Source organism: Prionailurus viverrinus, chromosome A3 (genome assembly GCF_022837055.1).
Source record: "Prionailurus viverrinus isolate Anna chromosome A3, UM_Priviv_1.0, whole genome shotgun sequence".
In the NCBI taxonomy this organism is placed as follows: domain Eukaryota; kingdom Metazoa; phylum Chordata; class Mammalia; order Carnivora; family Felidae; genus Prionailurus; species Prionailurus viverrinus.
Window position 1 is genome coordinate 91,288,016 of NC_062563.1, and position 22,342 is coordinate 91,310,357.

General features: G+C 36.7%; 1 protein-coding gene and 1 long non-coding RNA gene across 5 annotated transcripts in view; one reads left to right on the plus strand and one right to left on the minus strand.

The window, feature by feature from the left end:
* M1AP (meiosis 1 associated protein) overlaps positions 1-22,342 on the minus strand; it is a 71,805-nt gene that overhangs the window by 37,589 nt on the left and 11,874 nt on the right. For 2 of the 4 annotated variants that reach the window (XM_047854392.1, XM_047854391.1), the window contains exons 3-4: positions 11,468-11,653; positions 9,593-9,761 (exon numbers count right to left, since the gene is read on the minus strand). In XM_047854392.1, coding sequence (XP_047710348.1) covers positions 9,593-9,761; positions 11,468-11,653 — 355 coding nt within the window. Of the gene's footprint in view, positions 1-9,592; positions 9,762-11,467; positions 11,654-12,850; positions 12,880-16,602; positions 16,663-22,342 lie in introns of all 4 variants that reach the window. The other 2 variants (XM_047854393.1, XM_047854394.1) reach the window with 2 other exon arrangements.
* Positions 17,321-19,851, plus strand: LOC125162882 (uncharacterized). Its single transcript, XR_007151207.1, has 3 exons — positions 17,321-17,467; positions 18,912-19,063; positions 19,663-19,851. It is a non-coding gene; the product is annotated as an uncharacterized LOC125162882 (long non-coding RNA).

Here is a 22,342-nt window from a genome sequence, read left to right on the forward strand (position 1 = left end):
TACACATGACAACTACAACATAAAAGACAGTGTCTGTGTGTCTATATAGTTGCAAGGTTTCTGTATTTTATATGAAATGGTACTATATTAATTCTAAGCAGGCTGCAGAAAAGTTTAAGAATATCCTTTAATCCCTGTAAGATTTCTACATTTTATGTAAAGCATCACAATTATCTTATTTTATTATTAAATTTTTTTAACGTTTTATTTATTTTTGAGGGGGAGAGAGAGCGTGAACAGGGGAGGGACAGAGAGAGAGGGAGACACAGAATCTGAAGACAGGCTTCAGGCTCTGAGCTAGCTGTCAGCATAGAGCCCAACGTGGGGCTCGAACTCACAAACCATGAGATCATGACCTGAGCTGAAGTCAGACACTTAACCAATTGAGCCACCCAGGTGCCCCTATTTTATTATTTTTTTAAGTGACCTCTACACCCAGCATGGGGCTCAAACTCACAACCCTGAGATCAAGAGTCACATGCTCCACTGCCTGAGTCAGTCAGGGACCCCTAAAGTATTGTAATCTTGAGGCTTCTATGTTTTACGTGAAATGGACTCTGAGTAGACTGTGACAAGTTAAGAATATATAACATAATCCCTAGAGCAGCCACTAAAAAGTAATGCATGGAAGGATAGTTAAATGACAACAGATAAAATAGAATTCTAAAAGTAATAATCTACACTTGATCTTAGCTAAAAGGCTGAGAAGCAATCTAAAAGTAATAATCTAAAAAAAGCGGGAAAGCAGGGGAAAGGTGAAGAAAACCCCGAGAAGACAAACAAAAAATAAAACAGTATACCTAAATGCAACCATATCAATACTTAGGGTAAATGTTAATGGAGTATATAGTCCAAATAAAAGGCCGAGATTAGCAGAATGGATAAAAAGCAAAACCCAATTACATACTGTCTATAAGAGATTAAGTATAGAGACACAAATGGGTTGAAACAAATGGATGAAAAAAGATGAACCATAAACACAGTAAGACCTAAGAAAAATAAAAACATATCCATACAAAGATTTGTTTATGGATATTTGCAACAGCTTTAGTCCCAACAGTCAAAAACTGAAACAGCAAAAATGCCCATTACCAGGTGAATGGTTAAACAAAATGTGGCATATTCGTACAATATGCTACTAGTCAGCAATAAAAAGAAACTACTGGTATAAACAACAACATGGATTAGTCTCAAAATCTGAAAGAAAGAAGTCAGACATAAAAGTATGTACTGTATGATTCTATTTGTATAGAATGCAAACTAATCTATAGACAAAAAGCACATCAGTGGTATATTCTACGGAAATGAGGGAGGAAAGGAGTGTAAAGGGGCATAAGGAATCTTTCAGGCATGATAGATATGTTCTGTACTTCAACTGGGGTGATGATTTGTGGGCATATACAACTGTCAAAACTCACTGAACTGTACACTTTGAATGGATGCAATGTACAATGTGTAAATTATTCCTTTATAAACTTGGTGAGGAAAATTTTTTTAAATCTTTATTTTCAAATAACTTTAGATTTTCTGAACTCTAAAAAAAATTCTTTAATTCAATTTAAAAAAAGGGAAGAACTGACATTTTCTGAGACCATGGCTCCCATTAATGAAATAAGCAGATGTCTCTCTGTGTTAAAAATCTTTAGGTAATAAATACAATAATGGTTCTAATTTAGTCTTAACACACAGGGAAATGACTTTAATGTGGTTATCAAAGACAGACTTGATGAAGAGCTGCATTTTCTGGTCCATTTTCCAAGATGCTGAAAGGGGAAAACAATCCATATGTGGAGTTTGACAACTGCACTGAAGCATGAAGCATAAGATAGGCTTTTTTTGTTTTTACTTTTTTTCTGGAATCCTTTAGGTAGCAATGAATCTTTATCTTCTGTTTGGGTTGTTAACATTTGGTGTTTCCTGAGAACACATATGGATAAAATACCTTTGCAAAAGAGCTGACATTGATCCCTAGCAAAGTCTAGAGGAAATATTAACCAGATGGTTTGTGAGCATTTAGAAAGGTAACCTGATATCCTCATGTACAAGGCTGAGAAATATAGGCTGGCTGACAGCATCATTAGGTTGATTTGTAACTGACTGAAAGACTAACATACCTAAGCGAGTGCACTGCTGTCAATTTGGACAGACACCTTCTTGATGCCAAAGTGCATTGATCATACTAGCCATTTAAATTTTGGCATATTTATTACTTAGCCATTCTTTAGAAAGCTATTATAAGATTTTTACTATATGCAAATTAACATATGCAACACATATTTAAGCTACAAGCGTAACGGCACAAGGAATACTCATGAATCCTTGTTCTACTTAAGATGTAGAACATCAACACTACTACCAAGATATCTGCATGCTTTTTTCTGATCTCCTCCAAGGGACACCTTGTCACACTGAATTTTGTTTATCATTCCTTTCCTTTTAAAAGTACTTTTATTGTTTTAAACAAATACTTTATTACTTAATTTTGATCGAGCTTTATAAAGAGGTATCATATATCTTTGTTATCTGTTTTCTCAATATTGAGAAGATTCATCCACATTGTATGTAGCTGTGGTTCATTCATTTTCATAACTGTATGATATTCCATTTTGTGAATATACCTTGTAATATTTATTCATTCCTCATTCAACGGACATTTGAGTGGCTTCTAATTTGGGGGCTTTTTGAATAATCTCAATATTCACATTCCTGTATGTGTACAAATGGTACACATTTGTAGAAATTTTTGGAGATATTCTTCTAGGAACAGAATTGCTGGATTATAGGATATTGTGAATGTTACTTTACAACAGAATGACAAGCTGTGTACCAATTTACATTCTATCAGTGTATGAGAGTTTCTACTGCTCTGCTATTGTCAACACTATAGTGAGACTTCTTAATTTTTTGCAAACTAGTGAGCATAAAATGGTATATCATTTCAATTTGTATTTTGCTGCTTACTAATGAGGGTAAGAAATTTTTTTATTAATTTGCCACCAACTTTTTCTTCTCTGTAAAATGCCTGTTCAGATCTTTTGCTCATTTCAAATATGGATTTTTTTTTTTAAAGTTCTTTATTTTGTGGCGTTTGGGTAGCTCAGTCACTTAAGCTCCGACTTCAGCTCAGGTCATGATCTCACAGCTTTGTGGGTTTGAGATCTGCACCATACTCTGTGGTAACAGCTCAGAGCCTGGAACCTGCTTCTGATTCAGTGTCTCTGTCTCTCTCTGCCCCTCCCCTGCTAGCATTCTTTCTCTCTCTCTCAAAAATAAACATTAAAAAAATAGTTTAAGAAGTTCTTTGTTCTGTATACCAACTCTTTGTCATATGAGTTAGAAATATAATTTATCTTATCACTTAATACATGGTGTCTTTTGAGACTGGGGGGTGTTTTCTTGTTTCTTTTCCCCTCTCTCCCTCCCTCACTCTGCTCCTCCTTCCTTCTTTTTTTCCTTCCTTCTTTCACTTCTTGAAGAGTTTGTGTAAGATTTGACTGATCTGTTCCTTGAAAGCTTGATATAACTTAACTGTAAAGCTATCTAAATTGGTACATTATGGAAACCATTCCGATTTTTTATTTGTGAGTCAAATTTGTTACCTTTTTAGGAATGTGTCCATTTTTGTGTAAATGTTTGAATTCATAGTTCTATCTCCAGTTATGTTCCCTTTTCTGAATCCTAACATAGTTTCTTGTGCCTCTTTCCTTCTTTCTCTTTTTCCTTTATTAGTTTCACCAGAGGATTCTCTGTTTATCAGTTTTTTCAAAGAGCCAACTTTTGAATTGTTGATTATTTCCATTGCTCTTTTCAACTAAGGCAGTAAAGAGAATGGTTTAAGTATGTGAGATTTGGAGTCGAACTGCTTAGACTTGAATCCCTGCTCTATCTCTTAACTAAGAAACCTAGGGAAAGTTAATCTGTACAAGAAACTGTCTTAGTTTCTTCATTTATATCCATGAGGATTAATAAGATAATATGTGGAAACTATTTAGAACAGAAAGTATTTGGACAGTAAGTGCTTAATAAAATGTTGCTATTATTATGGTCAAAAAGCAGAAGTTAGAGATCCATAAACAGAGTTAGGTTAAGAGAATGTGGCTTTTAGTTCATGTATCTTTTCCTTGAGGCTCAGAACTTACTTAAAAATGAGACAAGCTAGTAGCATTATTTCCTCCATTGACGGCTGTTTTATGGGATTATCTTTGGCTGTTGGAATTGGTAGGCTTTCTTAGACCCTAAATTTATGATCAAGATTCAGTACGAGGGATCTGCTCTAATGGGCAGGGTTGGCTTATATGCAAAGAGGGCATGTAAAGATAAAAAAAGTCTGCTAGCTTCCCCTGTGAGAGGTATACCTCCTCATATCTCTATTTCATAAGTCAACACTTCTTAGTCCTCTTTTGAGAGCAAAAGAGGAACAAAATGGATAAACAGAAAAGAAAGGCAACAAAAACTGTTGGAAGTGTTTTATGATATTTTGTTACATACAAACAAAACACCACATACATGAATCGTAACAATGTAACCTAGGGGCACCTGGCTGGCTTAGTCAGCAAAGCATGTGACTCTTTACCTCAGGGCCCTGAGTTTAAGCCCCACACTGGGCTGGGCCCTGGAACCTACTTAAAAAAAACAAACAAACACAAAAATACCAATTACTGAGAAACAATGTGCAAAAATAAAATCAGTGTAATGAGGTAGTGGGATTATGAATGGTTTTAAATTTAAAAATTATTTTATGATCATATCTTCTTTTCAATAAAAAAATTTTTAGAGCTTGAAATATTCTCAGTAAAAAGGCATATACAAAAAGGTTCTATTACTACTATTAATATCAACAGATAACATTTATTTACTGCTCACATGTGCCAGGCACTGTTCTATGTGCTTTATATACAAGGTGTATTTAATCCTCATATAAATCCTATGAGGCAGTTATTCTTATTAGCCCTATTTTGTAAATGAAAAAATTGTGGAATAAAAAGTTTAAATAACTTGTTGAAGTCACACAGTTCTTCAGTAAAATGTAAAAATCCAATTGGATAGTTAAATAAATAGTGATGAATTTATATAGTAAAATGCCTCACAGCTATTAAAAAGAAATGTGTTAGATCTCTATGTGCCAATATGGAGAAAATTACTGGATAATTAGAGAAATGAAAAAATAAAAATGCAGACAGAATATAGGTACATTTTTAGGAAAGTATTAATAAAAATAATAATGTTACATATATGTCCACGTCCATATGTGTAAGCAGAATGATTCAGCAGAATGTGCCCTACATAGCTGATGGTGGTTATCTCTGGAGAGAGCAGAATTTTGGGTCATTCTGAACTATCTATATTATACTCCTGCAATGTTTAAATTTGTACAACTTTGGGGCGCCTGGGTGGCGCAGTCTGTTAAGCGTCCGACTTCAGCCAGGTCACGATCTCGCGGTCCGGGAGTTCGAGCCCCGCATCAGGCTCTGGGCTGATGGCTCAGAGCCTGGAGCCTGTTTCCGATTCTGTGTCTCCCTCTCTCTCTGCCCCTCCCCTGTTCATGCTCTGTCTCTCTCTGTCCCAAAAATAAATAAACGTTGAAAAAAAAAATTAAAAAAAAAAATAAATTTGTACAACTTGTAATAAAAAAAAATGTTAAAATGACCAGATAAAAGCTACCACAAAGAGAGCTGGGCTGGATCTTCAGCTACATTTTAAAACAAAGAAAAAATGAACAAGTTAGACCAAGCAAGAACAGCTGAAAGGAATTACCACTTATGTGGCTGCAAGAAAATATATAATAGGCTCTATAGTCTGAACGTTAAAAGAACACCTTAACTGATACAAATGTGATTTAATCTTTTCCTTTTAGATTTTATTAAAAACCATTCTAAAATGTGCGTCTAGGGGCGCCTAGGTGGCTCAGTCGGTTAAGTATCCGACTTTGGCCCAAGTCATGATCTCGCTGTGCTGACAGCTCAGAGCCTGGAGCCTGCTTTGGATTCTGTGTCTCCTTCTCTCTGCCCCTCCCCCATTCCTGTGCTCTCTCTCTCTCTCAAAACTGAATAAACATTAAAAAAATTTTTTAATAAAGTTTTAAAATGTGAGTCTACTTTCTTCATTTCTTTTTTTTAACGTTTATTCAGTTTTGAGAGAGAGAGTGAGAGAGAGAGCGCAAGTGAGCACGAGCTGGGGAGGGGCAGAGAGAGAGGGGAACAGAGGATCTGAAGCAAGTTCCACGCTAATAGCAGAGCCCAATGTGGGGCTCGAACTCATGGATCATGAGACCATGACCTGAACCGAAGTCAGACACTAGACCAACTGAGCCACCCAGACACCCCTACTTTCTTAATCTCTAAATTCATTGTTATTTTGATGATTCTGGACCTTGCAGTCTCTGAGTCATCTTTACAATTAGTTTTCACTGTGCAGGACTGCATTAAAGGAGGCAGAATTTAGACCAATTGAAGGACATATTCTCATAGTTACTTTTTAAACAAATCTGCAATATCAACATTTCTCTGTAACCTGTCTCCTTCTCCAAAAGTGGAGTATAGACACTTTTTATTTAATTGATGATCATTACCAGAGTTAAAAAAATATATAAACAGACTTAAGAAGTATTTTAATTAATTCATGATATTCATGGGCTACAAAGGGAAGCTATGAGTGTTTAAGATATGAACCTAACTATTTGAGTTGATGTCAGAGAGGGTAACTATCACCTGTCCCAAATCATTTTTCCCCCAATCATTCACTTATTTTTTCAAGAAACATTTATTGAGGATCTTCTATGTGCCAGGCAGAATGATACATGGTGATATAAAGATGCATTAGACACAGTCTTATCCTCAGGTACCTTACAGTCCACTTGGGACCTGGCCATTAAAAACAAATCTCAGAAATATTAAACCACCCATGTGCAAAAATTTTCAAAAATATTAACAAGACTAGCTAACTTTTACTGAACATTTATTATACATTAAGTAATTAACACACATGATGTCATTTAATCCCCAGAACTACTGCATAGGGCAGGAATTAATAACTAAGGCTTAGACACTAAGTACCTTGCCCAAAGTTGCATAGCTAGTGAGTGACAGAACTGTAATTAAGACTCAGGCAACCTTATTCCAGAGCATTCATCCTTTTGAGAATAAGAGAAGTTGCTTTTGCTAATTCCTCCATAAGGACACCAATATGAGATAAACATCAATGGAATAAAAAGAATTAATTATGAGGAAAGTAGAGGCACACTGGGAAGATTTCAAACTATGAACCGTACATACACTTAACCCATGAAGAGGAATTACAAGTAATTTATGGAATGATGTATTATTTATAAGCAAATAGGAAGTTACTGGAAGAATCATCAGCAGTGACACAAAGCAGAAAGCGTCTTTCCTAAATGTAAAAGCTCTTCTATACAGCTCTGCTCCCTAACTATTCTAAATAAAGGCACCATGTGGAGAGTACTCTGAGCTCTGTGCCACTAGAGATACAGTAAATTCTTTCTGGATACAGTCACTGAAGAGAGAAGAGGACATAGTCCATGCCTGATATCCATGGCCAAAGAGAAAGAAAAAGAGCTTCTCTCTCAGATTCAGCTTGAAAACCTACTAGGGAGGACTCTGGTGGCCTAAGGAACTATGATGGCCTGACTTGGGTCATGGTCCTCTCTGAGACCAGGAAGGTAGAGGTGTTACTAGAGAATGGGGATTCAGCGGATGCTCGGCAGACCAAGAACCATCTCCACAGGTATCACTGTCATCAATTCATTCAACAAATACCTCCTATAATCTAGGATATGCTACACACCGGGACATAGAAATGAGTAAGACCAATTCCTAATCCCAGGGCAATTATAGTTTAATGCAAAAAGAAAAGATATGAGGTAGTTTACAGATTAGATGAGAAAACACAATTATCACACAGTAAAACAATGGTGAACAATTCTCCATGGCATATAATTAAGAGCTAAATCATTTGGTACAGACCACAAATGATGTCACTGTTCCAAGGAGAGAAAAATCCATATAGTAATCAGTAGCATGAAGTAGGACTTAAGGGAGGGGGAGGATTTGGCTGGAAGAGATTAAGGGAGGGAACTCAGGAGAGAAGAGGGAATTCAGAGGAAAAGACTACTATAAGTGGAGAGATGGAGAGGGAAACACATTCAGTGAGGAGACTGGCTTGAGAAAAGCAGAGCGTGCCAAGTAGGCGAGAGTTCGTAAACCACACAGCTAAGGCTGGTACCCTCCCTCCTGGACCAGAACAATGTCAGTGGCCTCATGATGCTGGAAGGATCCACATGTGTCAGGATTTGAGGGGAAACACACCTTTAGTTACTAACTCTTTGACCTAATTAGCAGGTTATCCAAGTGTGACCCGGAAGAGATCAATGGTGTCAAAACAGTGGGCTCCTCCCATGTGCACAACCTTGGAGAAGGCCAAGGGCCAGAAAGGGCCACTGACGGGTGAACAATAACTTGTGTATTGGTTAAATTAAAACTGGTTAAGAACCTTTTAAACTCCATAATTTGGGAATCTCTACTTGACTTTCTGACTAAAATCTTTTCATAAATTTCTGTTGTCTTAGAATGAAATCTAAATGTCTTCAAATGGCATATATGGCTTTTCTTGATCTAATCCTTGCCTACCTTTACAGACTCACTCTTGCCTCTGCCTGATAGGCTCTAGTCATAGGGAACCATGGGCACTTCCCTGAAAATTGATTTACCTTGCTTTCTCATGCCCCCAGGTCTCCTTTTTGAGTGCCCTTTTCCTTCTTCCTCTGCATGACTAATTCCTACATGTCCTTTAACACTCAGTTTGAATATTTTCTGTTCTGGGAAGTTTAGAATTATTAGTGATTTATGTAGGATTTATTGGCAGGGACCTGGGCACCAGAGGTTGCTGGGTCAGGGTAGGCAGGCTGGGGACACCAAGATTGGGAAGCTGGCAACTAAGAACCCTATCATGGGGAGGTGGGAAGGATGCAGGAGGCAGGGTGTGTGTGAGCTGAGACTCTAATCCCCTGGCACATCCTCCATTGTTCTATCAAACTTAACTTATAAAATATAAATCCAAAGATAAAATTATGAAGAAATTCAAGACAGCAACCAAAGAACATTAAATCCTAAGCATAGGGTCTTTCTGAATGCACGGCCCTGTGTGACTGTGTGCTCATAAACCTATGAAGCCAGCCCTGTGTATAAATCTGTTCATTCAGCATTGGTTATAATAGCAAAGTGTAACAAACCAAATTGTTTGTTAATAAGTGATTAAATAAACAAACTATGGTCCAAACACACACAAAAAATCAGGCAGCCAGTAAAAAATAAGACAGATCTACAGATACTAACACAGATAGCTGTCCAACACACAAAGAAGGCTACAGAATATTACATATAATGTGATCCCACTAGAATAGTAAATACATACTTAATATATATTTAATATGTATAGGTCTATATATACACCTGGAAACACCTGTCTGAACTGTAGTGAAGTCTGTTGGTTTCTTTTCATTGAAGAACAAAAAGACCATGGAAAATAATCTTCCTGACTACTTATTAAAATTCTTTTTACCTTTTACTTTCATTCTTACCATCGCTGCTAGGCTCTTCAACAGGGGATACTGAGTCCATACACTCTAGGACTCCCTCTGTGATCTCAACCACCTGAAGTCTCCTGACCCTTACTAGGTCTGTATCTTTCAATCCTTCCTCCAATTGTTTGACCACCTCTCTTCCAGGCTGAGAAGTCAGAACAGTAATCTGGAAATAAATTCAAGAATCAATGTATCTACTTTCCCTGATGTACAGACGGAAGGATATAATAGATCACATATGAAGGATAAACACAGCAGAAAACTTTGGCAGTGGCTATTGTCTTTAAGACAAAGAAGAGGGTTTCATGGCAACTTAAGAATCAAATTTCATTTACCAGATTGTGGTGGGAGAGATCTGGTGGGACAAATCCTCACAGGACCCTTCCAAACAGGTGGGACCTACCCCAGAAAGTGACCAGTGAGAAATCATCCCTGTTTTAGTTTTTTAAAATTGCTTGAAGCACTGGCAGCGTCTCTCATGCTAAAAATGCTTTAATGTTATAAGGTAACAAAGGAAAGAAAATCCTTAAATTCCAATCACTAAGTGTGTATTAAATATCAGAGAGTCTCAATGCTTCTTTCTCATGGTGGTTCTTCCACACAGACTTCTCTCCTTGTTCAACCTGGATACAGGTAAACTGTTTCTTTTGCTCTCAACTCTAAAATGTACTTACTCTAGATCAGTATAGCTAACCTGAAGGAATATTGAGGTGTTTGTGTATAATCTGAATATTTTATTCCACCTGAATGAATATACTATATGTTTTCATTAGCAGTTTTGTCTTGAATTTAAAAATCTGGAAGGCAAATATTAAATATATACAATTCTCTTCTGTACTTGGACTTTTTTTTTTGGTGCTTAGACATTTTTTTTTTTATTTTTTTTTTCCAACGTTTATTTATTTTTGGGACAGAGAGAGACAGAGCACGAACGGGGGAGGGGCAGAGAGAGAGGGAAACACAGAATCGGAAACAGGCTCCAGGCTCTGAGCCATCAGCCCAGAGCCTGACGCGGGGCTCGAACTCACGGACCGCGAGATTGTGACCTGGCTGAAGTCGGACGCTTAACCGACTGCGCCACCCAGGCGCCCCAAGACATTTTTAATTAAAGAAGAAGAATGCAGATAAAAGCAGCTATTTTTTAAACTCATCTGTTTGATGCTTGCCGTTTTTGGAGACTGAATGTGTTTTTAACTAACAGCACTCACCCACCCAGTGGAGTATTGAGGCATGACTTACTTATATATTTTTAAGATTATCTTAGTCTGCACTATAATTTTAGTAGTCTTTAAATTTGCACATTTGCTAAGTCTAAGAAAATTTATTCAATTAGATGCCAAGATTTGACTAACAACAACTGTAAATTCTTTTTTTTTTTTTAAGTAGGCTTCACACCTAGCACAGAGCCCAATGCAGAACTTGAACTCATGACCCTGGGATCAAGACCTGAGCTGAGAAGAAGAGATGGACACTTAACCCACTGAGCCACCCAAGCATCCCATCAATTGTAAATTCTTAAGGATGCCCAGTAAATATAAATATAGACACTGATCTAGCCAGTTTAGCAATTGCTTCGTAAGTTCCAAAAATCCAGAGGCAGACGGCATATTCAGATTTTATTTTGATTTCAGTTTTCATTATAATTCATGTGAGCCCATATTTTTAGCGTCCCTCTCTATGCCTAGCTCTGTATTAAGAATTGCACGGGCTAGAGGAAAAATGGAACATATCTCTGCCTGCAGGGAGATGAAAATCTAGCCTTGAAAATTACCTTCAAAGTGTATGAAACAGAGAAAAATATAAGGATGACAAATAATGAAGCATCTAGAGGGACTGAAATGGGCTTAGAGTCCTAAGGCCAGGATCTCTTACCTCCAGGGAAGTGTAGCTCAGAGCTGCACCTGTGGCCACGTGTCTGGTGTACTGTTTGAACTGCTGGAGCCCATCCTCTACTGCCAGCTGCAGAGAAGTGCTGTGTGGTCTGAAACAGCCTTCTTTCTGCAACGTGCGGAGTTCTGAGATGCAGGCCTGCAGCCTAGCAAAGTTCCCTTTCACTTGCTGCAGAGAAAAATGAATGAAAGATGCACATCTTTAGTGGCCCAGGTTCCAGATTAATTGGCAGTCTAACTTAATTACTAATTACTCCTCAGGGGTCTCTTCCCTTCCTGAAACCTGCTTATTTGACCAATATCTACTCAGTGCCTACTATGTTCTAGGCACTGCACTAAAATCTTCCATACACCAGAGAAAAGAAAATTTATAGCCAAAGGGCTTTGATTATATGGAGTTACCAGAAACAGGAAAGGAAGTGTTGGAACTCATTCACTCACCCAAAGGAAAGTTTAGTTGTGACTGCTGAGTTTAACTTTGGGGTGGTCTGCAAACTGGAGGCCTAGCAGGGTCACTCTCAAACATTATCTTCATTTCTAGGCACTGGGAGCTTCTCTACTTCCCAGAAATGAGGATTCTGATGTGGTTAATCATTTCAGAACTGATAAGGTCCTACCCAGTCTGCTCCTCAGGATCACTTCAGTAAAGAAGAGGTGCTTGGCTCAGTCTGCAGTCAGCTCAAGGAGCCAACAGGTAAACCTCTGGGTTCTCCTCACCCCCCCCTTTATAAAAAGTTGCTATCAACTTTTTATATATATATAATATGTAATATAATATATATAATATACAATATTAATATAATTATATATTATAATATAATATATTACATAGAATATAATTATATATTATAACATATAATATAATATTTATATATATTATTATATAATATATCATATAATATTATATATTATATATTATATACAAATATATATAATATATAATATATATTTATATATAATATATTTATATATATTATACAATAATTATATATTATTATATAATATATATTATACAATATATATTATTGTATATATAATATATATGTATATACAATATATAATATATATATATAATATATAATATATAATATATATAATCTGTTACCTTTCCTAAGGATGTATATACATTTTGAATAAATGTGGAATGAAAATTTGTAACATTATTTGAATTCCAAGCATCAATAGCAGGTGGGGGTTGGGTGCAGAAAAATGATTACTTGGGATAAGGAAACCTTCCTGACAAAGAGCAGAACTGAGCAATATTTGCAAAATGCACATACAATTTATAAGCATGAGCTGCAATACTGTCAGGGTACAAAGACTGCTTAAGTCAACCCCTCCCTCACTCACTTCCACAGCTGCTTACTTTGTGAATATGCTCCTCTCCCTGAGTTTCTGGGAAAAACACAAGAAACAGGATGAAATGGTTACACAAAAAGAGCTTGCAATTTAGATGGGAAGATAAGAAACCTAGTCAAGAAAGCAATGAGAACAAATGAGACCATAGGTATAGACCAGAGGCCTTCAAGAATTTCTTTTCACGTATCCCCTAAAAGAATCTGATGAATGATTCGTTCATTCATTCATTCATTCCAAGTTTTTACTTAAATTCCAGTAGTTAACATATAGTGTAATATTAGTTTCAGGAGTAGAACTTAATGATTCATAACTTACATATAACACCCATACTCATCACAAATACCCTCCTTAATCCCCTTCACCTGTTTAACTCCCCCAACCCCTGCCCACCTCCCCTCCAGCAAGCCTCAGTTTGTTCTCTATGGTTAAAACTCTGTTTTATGGTTTGCCTCTCTCTCTTTTTCCCCACTATGTTCATCTGTTTCGTTTCTTATTTTCCACATATAGGTGAAATCATGGTATTTGTCTTTCTCTGACTGACTTAATTTCACTTAGCATAATAGTCTCTAGCTCCATCCACACTGTTGAAAGTGGCAAGATCTCATCTTTTTTGATGGCTGAGTAATATTCCATTATATATTATATTATATTATATTATATTATATTATATTATATTATATTATATTATATTATATAAATATATATATACACACACACCACATATTCTCTCTCCATTCATCAGTTGATGGACATTTGGGCTCTTTCTGTAGTTTGGCTATTATTGATAATGCTGCTATAAACGTCAGGGTGCATGCTCCCCTTTGAATCTGCATTTTTGTATCCTTGGGTAAATACCTAGTAGTGCAATTGCTGGATTGTAGTTCTATTTTTAACTTTTTGAGGAAGCTCCATAGTGTTTTCCAGAATGGATGCACCAGTTTGCATTACTACCAACAGTGTAAGAGGGTTTCCCTTTCTCTGCATCCTCACCAACACTTGTTGTTTCCTGTGTCATTCATTTTAGCTATTCTCATTGGTGTGAGGTGATATATCATTGTAGTTTTGATTTGTATTTCCATGATGATGAGTGATGTTGAACATTTTTTCATGTTCTGTAAGCCACCTGTATGTCTTCTTTGGAAAAATGTTTATTCAGTCTTCTGCCCATTGCTTAATTTTCTGCCCACTGTTTTTTGGGTGTTGAATTTGTTAATAAGTTCATCATATATTTTGGATACTAACCCTTTATCAGATATGCAATTTGCAAATATCTTCTCCCACTCCAAAGGCTACGTTTTAGTTTTGTTGATTGTTTCCTTCACTGTGCAGAAGCTTTTTATTTTGATGACATCCCAGTAGTTTAGTTTTCCTTTTGTTTCCCTTGTTTCAGGAGACACATCCAGTAAGAAATTGTTACAGCCAATGTCAAAGAGGTTACTGCCTGTGTTCTCCTCCAGGATTTTGATGGTTTTCCGTCTCACATTTAGGTCTTTCAGCCATTTGAATTTATTTTTGTGTATGGTATAAGAGAGTGGTCCAGTTTCATTCTTTTGCATGTTGCTGGCCAGTTTTCCCAACACCATTTGTTGAAGAGACTTTTTTCCATTGGATATTCTTTCCAACTTTGTCAAAGATTAATTGTCCACATATTTGTGGGTTCATTTCTGAGTTTTCTATTGTTTCATTGATCCATGTGTTTGTTTTTGTGCCAGTACCATACACTGTCTTGATCACTACAAGTTTATAATATAATTGAAGTCTGGACTTGTAATGCCTCCAGTTTTTTTCTCTTTTTAAAGATTACTTTGGCTATTTGGGATCTTTTGTGGTTCCATACACATTTTAAGACTGTTCTAGCTCCATGAAAAATACTGGTGGTATTTTGATAGGGATTGCATTAAATATGTAGATTGCTTTGGGTAATATAGGCATTTTAAAATTTGTTTTTCCAATCCATGAGCATGGAATGTCTTTCCATTGTTTTGTGTCATCTTCAATTTTTTTCAACCATGTTTTATAGTTTTCAGAGTACAGTTCTATTTATCTCTTTGGTTAGATTTATTCCTAGGTATCTTATGGTTTTTGGTGTAATTGGGATTGAGTGCACTTGGTTTCAATCAAATGGGATTGATTCCTTGATTTCTCCTTCTGTTGCTTCATTATTTGTATTGAAATGCAATAGATTTTGGTATGTTGAAATTGATATGTTTGATTTTGGTATGTTGTGTCCTGCAACTTTACTAAATTTGTGTATCAGTTCTAGCAGTTTTTTGGTGAGTATTTTGGGTTTTCTATATAAAGTATCATGTCATCTGCAAATAGTGAAAGTTTGAATACTCCTTGCCAATTTGTATACCTTTTATTTCTTTTTGTTGTCTAAATGCTGAAGCTAGGACTTTCAGAACTATGTTAAATAACAGTGGTGAGAGTGGACATCCCTGTCTTGCTCCTGACCGTAAATGAAAAGATCTGTTTTTCCCCATTGAGATTACTAGTTGTGGGCTTTTCATATATGGCCTTTATTATGTTGAGATTTGTTCCCTCTAATCTTACTTTGTTGAGGGTTTTCATCATGGATGGATGTTGTGCTTTGTCAAATGCTTTTTCTGAATCAACTGAAAGGCTCATATGATTTTTATCCTTTCTTTTATTAATATGGTACATCATGTTGATTGATTTACAAATACTGAACCACCCTCGTAGCCCAAGAATAAATCCCACTTGGTCATGGTGAATGATTCTTTAATGTACTGCTGGATTCAATTTGCTAGTTTTTTATTGAGAATTTTTGCATCCATGTTCATGAGGGATACTGGCCTGTAGTTCTCTTTATAAAATTTTGTTTTTTGGGGGCACCTGGGTGGCTCAGTCAGTTAAGCATCTGACTTTGGCTCAGGTCATGATCTCGTGGTCCCTAAGTTCAAGCCCGTGTCGGGTTCTGTGCTGACAGCTTGGAGCCTGGAACCTGCTTCAGATTCTGTATCTCCCTCTCTTTCTACCTCTCCTCTGTTTGTGCTCTGTCTCTCGAAAATAAATAAAAACTTAAAAAAAAATTTTTTTTAAGTGTTTATTTTTGAGACAGAGAGCGAGAGAGCGCACACACATGCAACAGGCGAGGGACAGAGAGAGGGAGAGAGATAACCCCTAAGCAGACTCTTTGCTGTCAGCATTGAGCCCAGTGTGGGGCTCAAACTCAGGAACCATGAGATCATGACCTGCGCCAAAATCAAGACTCAGATGCTTAACTGACTGAGCCACCCAGGCACCCCCAATTTTTTTAAAGTATATTTATTTATCTTTGAGAGAGAGAAGAGAGAGAGAGAGAGAGAGAGAGAGAGAGAGAACAGGGGAGGGGCAGAGAGAGAGAGGGAGAGAAAGAATCCCAAGCAGCCTCTGTGGCCATGAGCGCAGAGCCGGAGGCAGTGCTCAAATCCACAAACCATGAGATTATGACCTAAACCGAAACCAAGAGTCAGGTGCTTAACGGACTGAGTCATCCAGGCACTCCTGCATTTTTATTTTGAAAACTGAAACAAAAAGCTTGTTTCCTGTAATTAAAAAAATTTTTTTAATAGGATGACCTCCTGATAGTTCTGCAAGGGGGATACAATAATCTTTAGGGAAGGGAAATGATCTTCCAAAAAGGTTTGAAAATATTGCCTATTTTGTATTGGAAAATTCTGCCAAATGCAATGGTTTTGGATATATTGGAAATTAAGCCGTTCTTTCTTACATTAACCAAATAATAGGGCCACTTACTGCTTGAGAACTCTCCTGGTTGATAACTTGCTGTAGCAGGAGGCCATGCACCCAATTCATCTAAAAGATAACATCATTTAGAAACAAGCTAAACAGAAAGTAGGCTAAAACGTAACTATGCATTATATCTATATCCCTTGAAAATGGAATCTGATCTCTCAGTAACTCACTTTGGTTCTGGAAGTGATTTAAAAAAAATTTTTTTTAACGTTTATTTATTTTTGAGACAGAGAGAGACAGAGCATGAATGGGGGAGGGTCAGAGAGAGGGAGACACAGAATCTGAAACAGGCTCCAGGCTCTGGGCCGTCAGCACAGAGCCCTACGCGGGGCTCAAACTCACGGACCGCGAGATCATGACCTGAGCCGAAGTTGGCCGCTTAACCGACTGAGCCACCCAGGCGCCCCCTGGAAGTGATTTTAAAATGCAGGCTTTGCAGAAACATTAATTGTCTAGAATGTGAAGAGCTCATATAGCTTGGCTGAGAAACAATTTCTGTACATCAAATGTTGATGATAGACTGATGAATTCTACAGAAAGTCTCCTACTCTTAGCTCTTTTTCCTCATGAATTGCCTAGGCAACATTCTATACAGCAACAATGTAAATTGTTTTGACTTGAGTTCCAAATCCAAAAGATTAGGTCAGGGACCTATAGGGAGCTGTTAGATAAAGAGGGAGAAAATAGGTGGTAGGAAGATGAGGCCTGGTGCCTCTGAGCAAATTACCTGCAGTCTGTAATCTGAACAGTCAAATGTCACACCTCCTCACTGCCTTCCTTGGATGGCAACTTTGGGATTACCATTGTGGAAGATTTAAATGTGCTTTAGGAAGTTGCTGAGTTGAAATGTGGTCCAGAGAATCAGGTACTGAAGTTGCCTACAACATTGTTTGGAGTTATTATCTATTACATCACAAACTCAAGTTCTCTGTCTTGGATGTCTGGGTGGTTTCAAGGTGCAGAGTGGAGACCCTGATTCAGTTAGATGGGCTTTGCACAGAGAGGTGGACGCTGGGATAAATGGGTAAGGACTGATGGATCCTCACTGCATTTCTTTCAGCTTTGTGTAGACTAGTGGTACAAATGTGCCTAGAGGATGTTCTTTTCCTAGATCTAGTACCAGTGTGTTCTCCTTGCCCTAGGCAGTTTAGGATAACTCAGATTGATGTCTCATTGGAATTCAGATGAAAAAATTAGAATATACTTTAAGTCAGTGATTTTCAAAAATCTTTTTATCAAGTACAACTTTTTATTAAAAATTTACATAGACTCTCTATGCATACATTGCATTTTATCAGCACAAAGATATTTTTAAAATCTTACTTTAAAATTTTCTATATATAATACATGCACCTGGTTCAAAATTTAAGGGTTATAAAATGATATGTGGAAAAAAAATTACCTTTCCACTCTTACCCTTCAGCTAACCAGTGGTTTCCTGGAGGTAATCAACATTGCTACCTTGTTGGGTATCTTCCCAGAGATTTTTTCTTTACATGAAAGAAAATATAAAGGATAATTTTCTTCTTACCAAAATAAAAGAAACTATGATAGTTTTTTGTATCTTGATTTTGTTACATAGTATACTTGGGCAGTCCATCATTTTATTCAATAGATAAAAAGTGTCTTAATTTTTATAGCTACAGAGTGTTCCATTAATGAATGGAACATAATTTTATTTAACCAATTCCCTATTGACATTAGATCACTTTCAATCTTTTGCTACTGCAAACCGTGCTGAAATGATAATACTTAAATAATTTTTTCACATATGAAAATATATCTGTAGGATAAGTTCCTAAAGCAGACTTGCTAGGTTAAAGGGTATGATACCGTCATCAAATTGCCCACCATAGAAATTGTGTTAATTTATACACTCATAAATGGCATGTAAGTGTGCCTGTTTCTTTAAAACCTCATGAATAGTAAGTTATTAACTTAAAAATATCTCTGGCAATCATACAGGTGAAAAATAATAGCATCTCAATGTACTTTTAACTTTTCCTTTTGTTAAGTGACATTGGACATATTTTGATATGTTGAAGGGCCATCTACATTTCCTTTTCTGAAAATTACCACGTATATCGTTTCTCATTTTCTATTGATTATTGATTCTATTGATTACCTTATTGATTATGTAGTACTGTTTGTTTTTTTGCCAAGCACATATTTTCCATTTTATACAGCTGAATTTTATTAATCTTTTATTTTTGGAATTTGGGGTTTTGTGTTATTGTTAGAAAAGACTTTCTTCCTCTGATATTTTCCCCCTTGCTCTGTGAGCTAATTATCAACATGTTGCTTCTCAGATCCAATTCACCTTTCAATATACCTCTGCAATAATGGACAGAATCCCTTTAAACATTTCTCCTTACATGGACCATGATGTTAAACATTTGAGTAGAGAGCACTGGAAGAACACTGCAGGAGGAAGACACTTTCCTGCTGAAAGCGATGGGGTGTGAGTACATCTGATAGTGTTCCACACATGGGCCCGGAACTTGCAGAACCCTGATGTTACAGACTGAATGTTACATTCCCTTAAAATCCATATATTCAAGCCCTAATTCCCAATGTGGTGGCATTTAAAAGTGAGGCTTTTAGGAGGTAATTAGGTTTAGATGAGGTCATGAGGATGCAGTCTCCATGATGGGATTAGTGCCCTTATAAGAGGAAGGACACCAGAGCTCTCTCTCTTCACATGCATGCACTGAGGAAAGGCCATCTGATCACACAGCAAGTATCTACTGTTTGTAAGGCAGAAGAGGGCTCTCACCAGAACCTGGCCATGTTAGCACCCTGATTTTGGACTTCTAGCTTCCCAGATTTTGAGAAAATAAATGTGTACTGTTTAAGCCATCTAGTCTACAGTATTTTGTTATGACAGCCTGAACTAAGACACTGGCAACCACCTAGCCGTGGCTTGGTGATCACCTTTCAGCGGTCCTCTTGGCATGGAGCCATGCTTCAGGCCTCCTGCCTGCACTAATGCCCCACTCCATCTTTCACCTCAGAGATCTGTCTCCTATGACCCTCCCAGTGATGCTGCTCTTTCCACAGGGACACTGTCTGCTCTAGGCATCCTGTCATCTCCACTCTGCACACTGTGCACCAGTCATTGATTATAGTTCACCTACACATGGAGGATTGCAGTAACCATGGACCAGCTCTGGCTTGGGAAAACCAGTGAACTTCTCTGCATCCAGTGAGCTGCAACTATACTCACTCCAACTGGATCCGAACTCCAGCCTTGGGAAAGGAGTCCACTTTTCAAGTTTATCCTTTCTTGAGATCACTCTCTCAGGTCTAAGATACCATAAAAAGTTCTCTTGCATCTTACTGTATAATTTTTTGTTCTATATAAGCCTTTATTGTCCTAATTAGAAATGTTTGTATTTGTTTTAGTTTTTATAACTACATGTTTATATAATTCCCTTATTTCTTTAGTACTATCCATTAATGAACAATGACAAAAATCTTCATTATAAACAATGACAAAATTTATATATTTCCTTTTCTTACTCTTCCCTTCCCTCTCCTGTAGCACTCAATTATAGTTTATTTTATTATCTTTACTGGAGTTTACTTTTATACTGTTTGATGTAATATATCCTTATTATTTGCCACTTTTAAATAATTTCATTTGAATGTCAGCTATGAAGCATGAGGAAATAAATGCGATAGCCAAATTAGACCACTATTTGTCCTAAAATTCCACTGTAGATCACACAGGATTTAAATAATTCCTTTGTTCTAATGAAAAAATAAAAAGAATTGGTAAGATACTCACTGTAAGGGAATTTTTCTGAAATTCTGCTTTAAGAGGAGATTAATCATTTTGGTCAGATTATTTATATTAAGGGCACAATGGATATAAAAGGAATTCTAATATTTTAATTATGATTCCTCTGTCATTATTCCTTATAAAAGGTTCAGGGTTATTTGACTATACTCAGAAATTAAATATGAGGAGTATATTGAGGTATTCATCTTGGGCAAGATTTCCTACCTCTTTCACCATTATATTTTGAGCTAACTTTGCAGATAGAAAATATTACATACTTACATAGGTTAGAGACAGAGGATTTAAGGTAACGTTTTTCCTTAAACAAAGACCGGATTGTTTTATACATAAGGTAATGATGTTATTCCAGTAATTTCCTTGACCTTTTATCCAGTGTTGAATTTACTGCTTTTTTGGCAGGATTTTTGCCTTGCAATTTTTCTGAGTTACCAGTCAGGGGTTTTTAGACTAGAAAGGTCTGCCTTTCTTAATGGATTGATGAAAGGATCATGGGATTTATCTAGGGCTAAATGTACTGAGGAGTGCCTGAGGCATATAACATAGTCACTTGAGAAAGGGAAAAAGAATCCTTTAACCTTTGGGACATGAGCTCATCTCCCAAAAAGCCTCCTATGCTGGATATATTCCATTTGCCCTTCTAGATCACTCTCAACTTTTATCTACCCCTGTTGCTGGACAGAAGTTGGATAAAGCCAAAAGTGATCACAGGAAAGACATGCACAAGGAAAATGGCACAACAGAGGAACATACATGCCACATGGCTGTAACATCATTATCATTCTTACTGTGTCCCCAGTGTGCTAGGAGGAATATCATCACTGGATTATAGAGAATTATACATTTTGTTTATCCATTCATTAGTAACAGACATTCTGTTTCCAGTTTGGGGCTATTAGGAATAATGCTGCCATAAACATTCATGTAAATGTATTTGTGTGGACATATTTTCATTTCTGTTGGGTAGATTCTAAGGTGGAACTGTTGGGTTATATAGAAGGTGTATATCTAAATTTTTTAAGACATTGACAAACTATATTTTCTAAAGTGGTTGTTATCATTTTACCTTCCTGTCAGCAATGAATGAGGGTTGTAGTTTCTCTCCATTCTCACCAACACTTGGTATTGCCTGTCAGTATTGCCTGTCTTTTTAAGGATAGACATTCTAGTGAGGATGTAAAATCATCTTTGTTTCTCTTTAGCTTTTTATTTTGAAATAATTATAGATCCACAGAAAGTTGCAAAATTGTACAGAGAGGTCCTGTGTACCCTTCCCCCAGTTTCTTCCAGTGGTTACATATATAACTATAGCACAATTTTAAAACCAAGAAACTGACCTTGGTATAATGTTTGAATTGAGTTTTATACCACATTATCACACCTGTAGATTCACATCTTGCTAGAGGTTTGTCAAAGTTCTTGATCATTTTGAAGAATCAGCTGTTTATTTCACCAATTTTCTGTTTTCAATTCCATTCATTTATGTTCTTTACTACTTCCTACCTTCAGCTTGCTTTGGGTTTATTTTGCTACTCCTTTTCTAAGTTTCCTGAGATGGGATCTTATGTTACTGATTTGAAAATTTTCCTTTTCTAATGTAAGCATTTAATGCTATAAATGTCCCTCGCAGCACTGCTTTAGCTGGATTTCACAAATTTTGATGTGTATTTAAATTTTCATGCAATTCAATGTATTTTAAAATTTTCCTTTGACATTCCTTCTTTGATCCATGAGTTATCTAGAAATGTGTTGATCAGTTTCCAAGTGTTTGGAGATTTTACTGGTTTCTGGGTTTTTTTGTTTTGTTCATTTATTTTTGAGAGAGAGAGACAGGCAGAGAGAGAAGGAGGCAGAGAATCCCAAGTAGGCTCCAGGCTGTCAGCACAGAGCTCTGTGTGTGGGGCTTGAACTCACAAACCATGAGAGCACAGCCTGAGC